The 12,030-nt window shown below is 37.3% G+C and overlaps 1 protein-coding gene across 2 annotated transcripts in view; it reads right to left on the bottom strand.

Annotated features, from left to right (window-relative positions):
* Positions 1–12,030, bottom strand: part of XRN1 (5'-3' exoribonuclease 1) — a 55,969-nt gene that overhangs the window by 36,672 nt on the left and 7,267 nt on the right. For both annotated transcript variants that reach the window (XM_060767791.2, XM_060767790.2), the window contains exons 2-14: positions 10,083–10,315; positions 7,132–7,229; positions 6,051–6,160; positions 5,856–5,966; positions 5,541–5,623; positions 5,292–5,379; positions 5,038–5,206; positions 4,175–4,242; positions 3,609–3,737; positions 2,143–2,212; positions 1,349–1,454; positions 1,038–1,127; positions 548–704 (exon numbers count right to left, since the gene is read on the bottom strand). In XM_060767791.2, the coding sequence (XP_060623774.2) occupies positions 548–704; positions 1,038–1,127; positions 1,349–1,454; positions 2,143–2,212; positions 3,609–3,737; positions 4,175–4,242; positions 5,038–5,206; positions 5,292–5,379; positions 5,541–5,623; positions 5,856–5,966; positions 6,051–6,160; positions 7,132–7,229; positions 10,083–10,315 (1,512 nt within the window). The remainder of the gene's footprint in view (positions 1–547; positions 705–1,037; positions 1,128–1,348; positions 1,455–2,142; positions 2,213–3,608; positions 3,738–4,174; positions 4,243–5,037; positions 5,207–5,291; positions 5,380–5,540; positions 5,624–5,855; positions 5,967–6,050; positions 6,161–7,131; positions 7,230–10,082; positions 10,316–12,030) is intronic.

The following is a 12,030-nucleotide window of genomic DNA, read 5'->3' on the forward strand; positions in this document are numbered from 1 at the left end:
CCACTCCCCTGATTCGAACCGCCGACCTTTCAGTCAGCAAGTTCAGCAGTTTAACCTGTTGCACCACCAGGGGCTCCCCAGCTAACTTTAGCATAGAATAAAAAGCTAAAAAATTGTATGCTTGGTTACTAAAATGAAAATAAGCAAGAAAGTGAAAGTTGGTGAAATAAAATGTTTTCGTTATTTCAAAGACTTCATTTTCCACCCCTGTGAATACTGTTAATTTTGTACAAAAACTTGTTGAACTGCTTTTCATTTCTGCAGTGATGTAACCCATCCCTATTCAAATCATTTAATTTTTTACTCTAGCACCAAATTTTCTGTTAAAATAGTAATCTGCAGTAGCACATATACGCTGTTAATTGCGATATACCTGTATTCAAAATGTGAGGCAAATAACTACCTCCAAATGTATTATGTTAAAGCACTCACTGCACAAAGAATCTAGGACAAACAATGCAGGATAGTATGACTGAAAATCAGTTTTACAACATTAATATGGTGTATGAATGATATGTATACTTCTTAGAAATATTACGCAGCCTACCTGGTAGCATTTTGGAAGTAAATCCTTGCTAGCTGATGGCAATACTGCAAGAAGTTGTTCAAATGGCATGAACGGTTTCTCTAAATCCAAATAAATCTTCAGGTCGCTGATTTTGCGAATATCAGAGAGATAAGGTGCATAATGGTAGGGATAATACCTATAAGAAGGGAATGTGATATTTTACTTCCTCAAAATAAACAGAAGCACAAACATTCATTCTCTCTCTCATATGTGTGTATGTGCATGTGTGTGTGCGCGCGTGCGTGTATGTGTGTATATATATGCACACACACACATCTATACCTATAAAAAACAAATGTATTCTAATACTCTGGAAATAGTGAAAACTCTTAGAATAATGAGCAGTGTTATCCAGGATGCATTCAAAAGCACTGGAGTTTCTGGGGCATGTGACATGGGATCAAAATATTTAACACAGAATACACTTGACCTCAAAGGTGACCTGGAGTCTCCCTTGACAACAACTTACCAGCTCCATGACTGAACTCCATGATAGTAGTAATGCAAAATCCATTGTATTGCCTGAACATAACACTTTGCCTGGTCTGCCAGAAAGTCACTGAAGCAAAAAGGAAAAAAAGATAATGTGTTTTAATATTAAATATCTTTCTCTTTTCACTTACAAAAACAATTTCAAAACCCTTTTAAAATAGCAGATGTATTATGACAAAGAATGAGAGAAAACCATTGTTTTAACACATTTTAAGTTTAATAACAAATAACAATGTCTACAGTTACCTGTGGTTTAGAAATGGAAGACATCTCAGGGTTCATACTTACTCTGAAACTACTTCTACACCCATCTTTGTCATATAGTAGGTTCTTTTGTACTGTCTAAACTCTGTTTCAAACAAATCATCCTCTTCTGGTTCATCTTCTAAAGAGGCTACAATAAAATTAAAATAGTAAATATTTTGAGCGGTAACTGTGATGTGTTCCAGATTTAACATAAGCTTCCATTGTATGCTAAGAAAAGTGAAGTCAGTATTTTGATTTTAAAGTTAAATCAAGCTGTGGTCTGTCAATAATTATTTTCATTGTTCTAAATCAGTTTAGCTAGCATATGTGATTTTCATTTGGGAATGCTGACGACTAGATCATATTTTCTACCAGGCCAAACTATTCAGTTAGGAATAGTGTTTTTTGTTTTTGTTTTTTTTTTTGCAATGTAAATGTTATCCTATTATGTCAGGCTTTTAATGTTTAATGGCCATAATACTAAGCCACTTGTTTTCCATTGCCTGGAAAAAGCAACCATGAGATTCTAACCCCAACAATGGACCATAGCTCATACTCACATAGGGGGTAATCTAACCAAGTACAATTCAATTTCTTTTGTCAGTTTCTCTTATTATCTATCCTACAACAGATTTTCTGAGGCAATAAATGTAAACAGAGGAGTCATATTGCACCAGCCTTGCTGCTCACTGCTTAATATAGAAACAAATATTCCTATGGAAATACTTTCCACTTTCACTTAAACAGTAAGATATACAAATAACGACAAACTCTCACAAATATTTTATCCAAACAGATCAGTTGCTCCTATCACATCACAATAATTTTGAACTCACTTTTCAAAGTGACTCCATTCCCACCATTTGGTTTATCTAAAGCTGCCAAATATAAGGCATTTTCCTGAACCTGTTAAAATAAATTAACACTTTTGAAATAACAAAAACACTCATAAAAGCATTTAGATAAGAATGCAAAGTGAACAATAATAATGCCACTTCAGAGGCATAAAAATCACAGCTATGTGCTCATTTAGAAAAAGCATTTAGAAAAGTTTTAACCTATCAGTGTCAAACAGATGAATAGTTTGAGCATCTGGGTTTCAATCTGAAATACACTTTCTTGGACGCACATCATCTAAGAGGCACAAATTTGGTTCATGATCAAAAAGAAAAAAAATCACACAATTACACCCTAAGCAATTTGTTATGAAAATGCATGAAAGAAAGAGGCATTAATAAAGGAGTTTATGCTGTGTGAACTATGTTATTGGCAAATTTAAATGGTTATCTTAGAGGGATGTACCCATTCTGTCAGATCCTAGCTCTTTTGACGTTCAGGCTGAAGAAAGGCAGAGAAGAAATAAAGGAAATACCATCTACATAAAGACGGGGGAAGTCTCCTAGTTATTCAAATCAATAAGAAAGCCTGATGTAGAAGAATTTATATTTTTTACATTCTACGCTACTATTGTAAACGTGATGACTCGGTGGCTTTCCACTAATTTATTATTTATTTGCTATATTTATATCCCATCTTTCACGACTCTGAGGGGGATTCAAGGCGGCTTACAATTCAATGCCTTAACAACAATATACAATCAAAATAAACATTTAAATAAAATTAAGATAAAAATAAAAATACATTAAAACATTTTAAAAACATTACAATCACTATAAAACCATGCTATCTGCAATCATAATCCAGGTCATTCTGGTAGTCATTACACATAATCCATCTACTGTACTATGGTTTTTCTCCAAAGGCTTGATCCCAGAACCAAGTTTTCACTCTCCTTTTGAAGGTCAGGAGGGAGGGGGCTGATCTAATATCACTGGAGAGGGAGTTCCACAGCCGAGGGACCACCACTGAGAAGGCCCTGTCTTTTTTCCCCACCAGTTGCACTTGCGAAGGACGTGGGACAGAGAGGTGGGCCTCCCCGGATGATCTTAATCTCCAATATGGTTCACAGGGGAAGATACGTTCGGAACCATTTAGGACTTTATAGTCTAAAGCCAGCACTTTGAGTTGTGCTTGGTAGCAGACCAGCAGCCAGTGGAGCTGACGTAACAGAGGGGTTGTCTGTATTAGCAGCACACTGAATGAGGCACAGATTCAATCTTCTCTCAAATGCTATGAGCAATTATTCCAGACACCTCATCAACACACAAACATATATCCATACAATCTCAACTGGTAAATGAAAACATTGACATATTGTGAAGAAACTAAAATCTAGTTTTGGATTAAAAAAATTCCGCAATTAGTTTTTAACTGATTGACTGAGACAAACTGAACTACTAACCTTGTGTTTCTTATGCTGTTTTGATTCTTCGGCTGCCTTACCAGCTGCCTCATTCAGATATTTATTGCCTACTTTGCTTTCAAACCACTTTAAATCTACAAAGATTTCACTGAAGTGCTCACGGTCAAACTGTTAACACAAAAGGAAGAAAAACAAAATAATCTGTTTCAAGATAATGAAAATTCCAATGAACCTGACTTTAAGAAAAAGCAATCTATTTTTAGGTAAATCTCTTGAATTATTAGTCTTACATATTACATATTATTATTACACAAGAAGCAACCTGCAGTTTCTCAAGTCGCTTCTGACATACACACACACAACATTGCATATTATTTCTATTTCCTGAATTTCTGGAATTGCTCCAGTCAATACTTTCAATATTTGCAAATTTGTATCTTTAAAAAAGCTAGACATCTGACCCCTTTCAATATTGGCAAATTTATATCTTCAAAAGAACTAGACATTTGACAAAAGAAGAGAAAGAAACCGAGACTTCCATAATTCCAGAAGGAACTGACAAGCTGTGGTTTTGGGTCTCTGAAGTACAAAGCACAGATACTTACATCCGACAGTTTTGCAAGATATTTCTCAAAGCGCTGCAAGTTGAGGTGCCCTTTTTCATTAATGTAACCTAACAAAAAGAAGACAATGATTTATGCTTGTTGTGAAGACCTTACATCTTCTACAGATGACCTTTACATTTAACTGCATGAAGGAATTCCTTTGCTCAGAGAGGGAACTAGGATCCAGTGGGAATTACTTGATGGAATAAGATATCAGGGCAGTATTTCCACCCATTTAACCTTGACCTTGCAGCCCTTACACATAGTTTCCTCAAATTCTGATGCTGTCCCTCACCTCCTCCTCGCTAGCAATTTACAATAGTATAGAAGATAGTATTGGGGAGATTTTAATGTCAGCAAAATTCCCCTGATTACAAATTTGGATCCAACATAAAATGCCTGGGAAAAAAGGAAAAAAATGGAAATTTCCAATAAAACATAGAAATCACAACTATCATTTTTTTTCTGTTACGCAATTTCTTTCACTGTAGATGGTGCCCCCGGTGGAGCAGCAGGTTAAACCGCTGAGCTGTTGAACTTGCTGACCAAAAGGTCGGCAGTTCAAATCCGGGGAGCGGGGTGAGCGGGGTTACACCAACTTCTGCCAATCTAGAAGTTCGAAAACATGCAAATGTGAATAGATCAATAGGTACCGCTCCAGCGGGAAGGTAACGACGCTCCATGCAGTCATGCTAGTCACATAACCTTGCAGGTGTCTATGGACAACGGTGGCTCTTTGGCTTAGAAATGGAGATGAGCACCACCCCCACAGAGTCAGGCACGACTAGACTTAATGTCAAGGGGAATCCTTTACCTTTATTTTCTGGATTTATGTAGCAGTAAATGGGTGACAGATCGCTTACCTTCAAGTTCAGGCAATACAGCCATGTATGTTCTATAAAGCATTGGCAGCGCATCATGGTTAATGTGCAAATGAGGTAGATGAGGGATAAAATCATTTCCAACTAGAAATCCCATTAAGATCCAGTCATCTATTATCTTTTCAATTTCATATGGAAATTTAATCTTGGTCTGATAAATAAAAATAGAAAAACCCACATTCAATTTCATGCGTGAATGCCATCACAATATCTGCATGTACTCTATTCATACTTACTTTAACTGGGGAAAATTCATAGTCAATATATTCTCTCATTAATGATAAGTGCAGCAGATGGAAAGTGGTTTCTTCTGGAGCACACACTCTGTAAATTATTGAACACAACTCAGTAAGCAACTTTCCTGCAGGTGATACTCAACCAACTCATTCAATATCAAGCATTTGAACAAAAATGTACATCATTACCTGGAGGTTTTATTGAATTTTATTATTTTACGCAAATTAAATATTTGTACAACAAGTTACCTTTGTGACTTTTTGCCACCAAATCGGACCTCTTCTCTTAAAAGCGAGAAATGTGGCTCATGACTTGTTAGTCCCAGAATGATCTGTTGAAAGAAATATTTTCTTTTCTAGAATCAACCATTTAAAAAACATCTAAACTAGATGCCAAAGTACTGAATAAGCTCCTTTTACACCCTAAGCAAAAAGAAAAGGGAGTGGGAATCTTGGTGGAGAAATGAAAATACACAGTGCAGCCTGAAGAGACTCTTTGGAACACATTAATACAAACCTCATTTATTCCCAACTAAGTAATGTAATAATTTTCGCCCAACTTACCAGGTCAGCATCTAACCCATACAGACAATGTCTTGTGTTCGGATCATGGTCGGGTTTTGTCTTCTCCGATCGGATAAATTCCATAATTTTATGTTCCCCTTCTCCTGGTGTCTGAATGAAAAGTAAAGCAAAATGAGCAAACACTGTTTTGTTAAAAAACTAATTTAAAAAGTCATTATTAATGAAAGAAGTAACCTCATGGCCCGATAAGTAAACAGTCACGCCTTGCCAGGATTTGTCTGTAGAGATCTTCATATTTACAAAATACTTCAGGTGTTCATGTAACCTGGCCATGAATTCAGTCCCTAGTAACAGAAATCTAAAAGTTACACTTTCGTACAATGAAATCTCAAAAAACTTCACTATATTCACAACTAATAAAATTAATATTTCATACAATATTTTAAAAACACAATTCTACAGATATGCTAAAATTAAACTGTCATTTTAAAAAATCCTTCAACTATTCTTCTGTCTTAGGAATTACTGATCTCAATTTCCCAAGAAACCCATTACATTGAATTCTGCCTGACCCACGAAATGTATGATGAGCACATGAGGTAGCCTGATAGAAAACAGAGATGGGAAATAGGAGAAGTATGTCATTAAAGTAAATGTGGTCTCCAAATGAGTCCCCTTCGGGGTGAGAAGGGTGGAATATAAATGTTTTAAATAAATAAAATATCAAAACAATGCAAACCAAACACCTTTTTTTGCAAGATTTCTAAACACATTTTGTGGGAAATGACTATTCAAAACAATAGTATTACACAACTTATCATCAAGGTTGTGGCAAGAGGAGGAATTATTTCATTTTTGGCATGGAAACCACATTTAAACCATAAGGTAAAGTGACCTAATTGATCTACCACAAACAATAATGTATAACTAGAACGTTCAGCATTGTTTTTTAAAAAACATCAGCACCTTTTACCTTGCAAAGTTAGACACTGCTTTAAATTAGGACTTGGAACATGAAAAAGATGCAATTTAGAAACCAAACTTTAATGAATTAATGGCAAATATGAGAATCTTGTATAGCAGCACATACTTATCTAGTTTCCAGAGTGTTTCCATGTAATCATAATCACAAATGAAACAATGAACTATTAACAAAACCGTACATTTCAGATTATTTCCCAGTAAATTAAAAGTCTGAAAGGTTAGCCCTCTGGAACTTTAAAAAAACATCATATCATTGGAGAGATGAAAGAATTCTAAGAGACTGCTTAGTGTTTAAAAGTAACAAAATCAGAAGCTGAAGAGGCGCCCCTACCTGGGGTAATACAATTGGAATCAAATCTGGCTTCCGTAGGAAGAGTTTCTCCTTTTTCCAATGCCTTTTTTATTTTGTCTTCTGCCTCCTTTGCTGACCTAGAAGTTAAATCACTTCATATCTAGAATCTCAATGATTTCACAATCTTATAAAAATTCAGGTACATAACTGTAATTGGTTAATGAACATCTTTTTCTTTGTAACATAAAATAAAGTGACCTCTAATCTGCATAAGACAGGTGTGGGGGCAAGGAGAATGAAGGTGAGGAATATTAGCTTGCTAACTCTTCAATTACAGGTAGACATTAGGTTCAAGTATATACATCTATAGTATGAACCCAGAGCCACTGTGAAGCAGTGGTTTGAGTAGTGGACTATGATTCTGGAGATCAGGGTTTGCATCCCTGCCTGTCGTGGAAATCCACTGGGTGACCTTTGGTAAGCCACACTTTTCTAATCTCAGGCCCCTTCCACACAGTTGCATAGCTGAATAAAATCCCACATGTTCTGCTTTGAACTGGAATATATGGCAGTGTGGACTCAGATAACCCGGTTTAAAGCAGATATTGTGGGATTTTCTGCTTTAATATTCTGGGTTATATGGCGGTGTGGAAGGGCCCTTAGAGGAAGACAAATGCAAGCTGTTTCCAACAAATCTTTCCAGGAAAAGCCCATGATAGGCCTCCCTTAGAGTCACCGTAAGTCAGAAATTACATGAACGCACACAGCCGTAGTATACAGGGTTAGTCAAAATGAATAGGCCAATAAGAAAATTAATTGTACCCGAATGTATGTTTACTGTAACCAAACCACAGCTACGTAGCGACAGATAAACTATCAAAGTTTTTTTTGAGCAACACACATGTACGTTAATGCCGCTAGGCGTCGCTAGGAGTCGCTGTTTTCAAAATGGCGGAATCAGGCAAAAAGAAGGCGTTTTGTGTGATGACATTTGCTAAAACAATGTCAGTAATTACGGTCCAGCGAGAATTTCGAGCCAAGTATGGCAAGGAACCACCTCATTGACATTCCATTGAGAGGTGGGTAAAGCAATTTGAGGAGACGGGCTGCTTATGCAAGGGTAAAACCACAGGACGACCGCGTGTCTCCGAAGACACAGTGGAATCCATTCGTGCATCCTTTCAACGAAGTCCCCAGAAGTCGACAAATCGTGTTTCCATGGAATTGAACGTTCCGCAAAAAACTGTGTGGCGCGTGTTACGCAAACGTTTGCAGTTCAAACCGTATAAATTGCAAATGGTGCAGGCTTTGAAAAAAGGTGACTATTCGAAACGACACGATTTTTGCGAATCAATGCAGCGAAGACTAGAGGAGGAAGGCTTTGCCAACAGACTGGTCTTCAGTGACGAGGCAACGTTTCACCTGTGCGAGAAGGTCAATAGGCATAATCTCCGCTTTTGGGGATCTGAAAATCCTCATGCCGTATTGGAACATGTAAGGGATTCGCCGAAGGTAAACGTTTTCTGTGCAATAACCAACCGTCACGTGTTTGGCCCATTCTTTTTCGCGGAGAAAACCGTAACAGGCATAGTGTACGCTGACATGTTGTCTGAATGGTTGATGCCACAGTTAGAAGAGAAAGTGCCCAATTTCGTATTCCAACAGGACGGTGCCCCTCCGCATTGGCACAACAGTGTACGCGAGTACCTCAACGAACACCTTCCCAGACGTTGGATTGGCCATGCTGGAGTGACTGATCTTCCATTCCTCCTGTGGCCCCCCAGGTCCCCCGACCTCACACCATGCGACTTTTCTCTCTGGGGGTATGTGAAAGACACTGTGTTCCGACCTCCATTACCGCTGACCTTGGACGACTTAAAACAGCGCATATGTGCTGCATTCGATGCCATTACGTCGGATGTGCTGCAACGGATGTGGAATGAACTGGACTATCGCTTGGACGTCTGCCGTGTCACACGGGGCGCCCATATCGAACATCTCTGAAGGTGAGACAAAACTTTGATAATTTATCTGTCGATACGTAGCTGTAGTTTGGTTACAATAAACATACATTCGTCTAAAATTAATTTTCTTATTGGCCTATTCATTTTGACTAACCCTGTATATTCACTTGAGATTTCCGTATGTTTGACAGAAAAACCACTGCTCTCCAAACCTCTCTCATAAGGGCACTGTATTTCCACCAACCTTTTCCCTAGAAAGACTGTGTGGTTTGGAGTACCATTTAAAGTTTGTCCGCATCCATTTAAAGCAGTGGTTCCCAACCTTGTTTTGACCAGGGACCACTTGACTAGGGGCCATTTTGATCAGGGACCACTCTCAAAAGGGTTATTAACCAAGTTTTTGGTTCACTGTAGATTGCTGATTCAGAAAATTGCATTAGATAGACCACATCACCTCTAGTTTCTGATACAGAACATATGCCATTCAGTAGTCGCCATCTGCTTGCCCATAGAAAACCATATTTAATAATCTAGAGCTGATGTGGTGGTAGTAGTAATCTTTTCTGGGTAGTCAGCCTCTCCCCTCCTGACATCCCCTTTGCTTTGGCACTATAAGACGGTTTTGTGAGATCAGTCACTCTTGTTACTTCATGGTTTTGAGGCAACTGTGTAGTAATGGTGAGGCTACGGACCATATTTTTGTTCTTGAGGACCACTGGTGGTCCATGGACCACAGGTTGGGAACCACTGCTTTAAAACATCAACTTAAAGTCCACAATTTTTGTTGAGAAGAACTGGGTGGGGAGAGTAGTATAACATTGCCCCCGCCTCCCAAAATGAGCCAGAGGGGACAATGAGCTGGTGCTACAAAGTTTGCAATAAAGATAGCCAAACATTCTGGATATCTGGAAGGACCACAACCTTTCTACAGTTAGAAATATTAAGTGAGCTATGGAGACTAGATAATGGCCACAACCTTTTGTATTCAGGAAGAAAGAGTTTAAAAGTAAGAAACAGCACACAGACCTAAAACGTCTCCCACGCTGCTGGTTCATTTTGGCTCTTGGAGCTACTCCATCGACTGCCATGAAGAAAACCTTCCGTGGTTTAATAATGCGAAACAATACTTCTAAATAGTGAAATATGTCAGCAAATATTTTATCTTCAGAAATTCTAAAGTGAACATCATCATCATTAGGATGTGAACACTGATGAATGATACCGTTCATGTCCAGGTACAAGTTGTCAAATTCTGGAATCTAGGGGAAAACATTAAGACAGTTATCTAAGACAGATGTCTAGCAAGATATCATGTCCCACCACCCCCTAGTGTTTTCTCAGTGAGGCTACTCCACTATCATTTTCCTTAATGAAATTCTGTATGGATTGCTGAAAAAAGTACCTCAGGTAAATATGTCACTAATTTAATTTTTGTTCAAGACACACAATTTTATACAAAAATCATCTGATACTGATATATAAATTCCTGATCTTCAGATAAACTAAATTGTCTCATTGTTCTTAGACTTCACTTACATCCAAGCAGTCAAAAAGCAGAGGTATCCATATTTATTCTATCTGCTATAATATTAATCTTTTATTTTGCAAAATTAAGAAAGTGATAGAAATGTAAGAACGAAATGTCAAAGTCCTATCTTTACCCACCCACTGTGGATGTGAGTAGATAAAGATACTGTACAGCCTTGACATTTCTAAAATCTTTGCTGACAAATGAAAACGGGTACTCCCTTGTAGGACTTGTTGCATGACCCCAATGAATATGTGACATATAAAGTAGAACTTTTTGCTTTGGCTACAAAAAAGATCAGAGAGAGCTAGACAAAATCATCATAAATTGCCATGTAGACTCACATTTGATTCTCCCTAAAATATGTCTGAAATTATCTGTAATTTACAATGTTCTTATTCTTTGCGTGAGCATAATAATAACCTTTGTTCAGTGTCTTCTGTTCTTTATTTATTCTGAACATGGTGTGTCATGACCTTGGGCTAGTACAACAAATATACTGATTGATTGAGATATCTTAGGCTTGGCCCCTGTGGGTACTTGTAACTAAAATTTGGTATATCTATAACTTTTTATCCTAAATTTTCTGACAGAACCAAATACACTATAAGTGTTTGGATAATAAAAAATAGTGTTTTCTTCTTCCTCTGCATTATCAACAACTACTATATTTCTCTTACTTCTAGTAAGAAAAAAAAGTCTTTGTTTAATGAATAATAATTACATTTTGATTTCCCAGAATGAACAAAGGGCTTTACTAAATTATAATTTCCCTAAACATCACGAATGAAATCATCTCATTCCAAAATTAACATATCTAGGTTAAAAATAATTTTAACATTTATTTTCAAAACATGTGACACCTCCCCCCCTCCCCAATCAGTAAGAAAGCTAGCCTACGTACTCTAGCTAAACAGAATACAATCCATTATGGATGCTTCAGAAAGGACGATTCAAAATGTGTAAGGAAAACAAGTTTCTCTTTTTGATTGACAAATCTTATGAAAGAACCTCAAGTCACCTTTGCAGCTGTCATTTCAGTCTATCAACCTTACTGGAGTCAATTTTGAGAGCTGGGATGCTATACTGGTTTGAGTGTTGCACTAAAACTTGAGAATACCAGGGCTGGAATCCCCATTTGCCCATGGTAACCCACTCTCTTAGCCTGAAAGGAGATAACAGCAGACTCCCTGAATAAAAGTTTAGCAAGGTGTATATTGAGTTGTTGGCTTTAAGTTGGCAAAGCTATAAAATGTGTTACATATATCTTTCTTCTATTTACATAATAATTTGATGCTAGATATTTCAACGAGATTAAGATAGGACTTTCAGTGTGTTCTCTCTAACTAAATTACTGGGACAATACAAACTGTAATGAAATCCCATTTCTTATCTTAAGATCTCATAGTATTGCTTTCCCATTTATACAAGGCCTAATAATGAAGG

This window comes from Anolis sagrei, chromosome 3, assembly GCF_037176765.1.
Source record: "Anolis sagrei isolate rAnoSag1 chromosome 3, rAnoSag1.mat, whole genome shotgun sequence".
Taxonomy (NCBI): Eukaryota; Metazoa; Chordata; class Lepidosauria; order Squamata; family Dactyloidae; genus Anolis; species Anolis sagrei.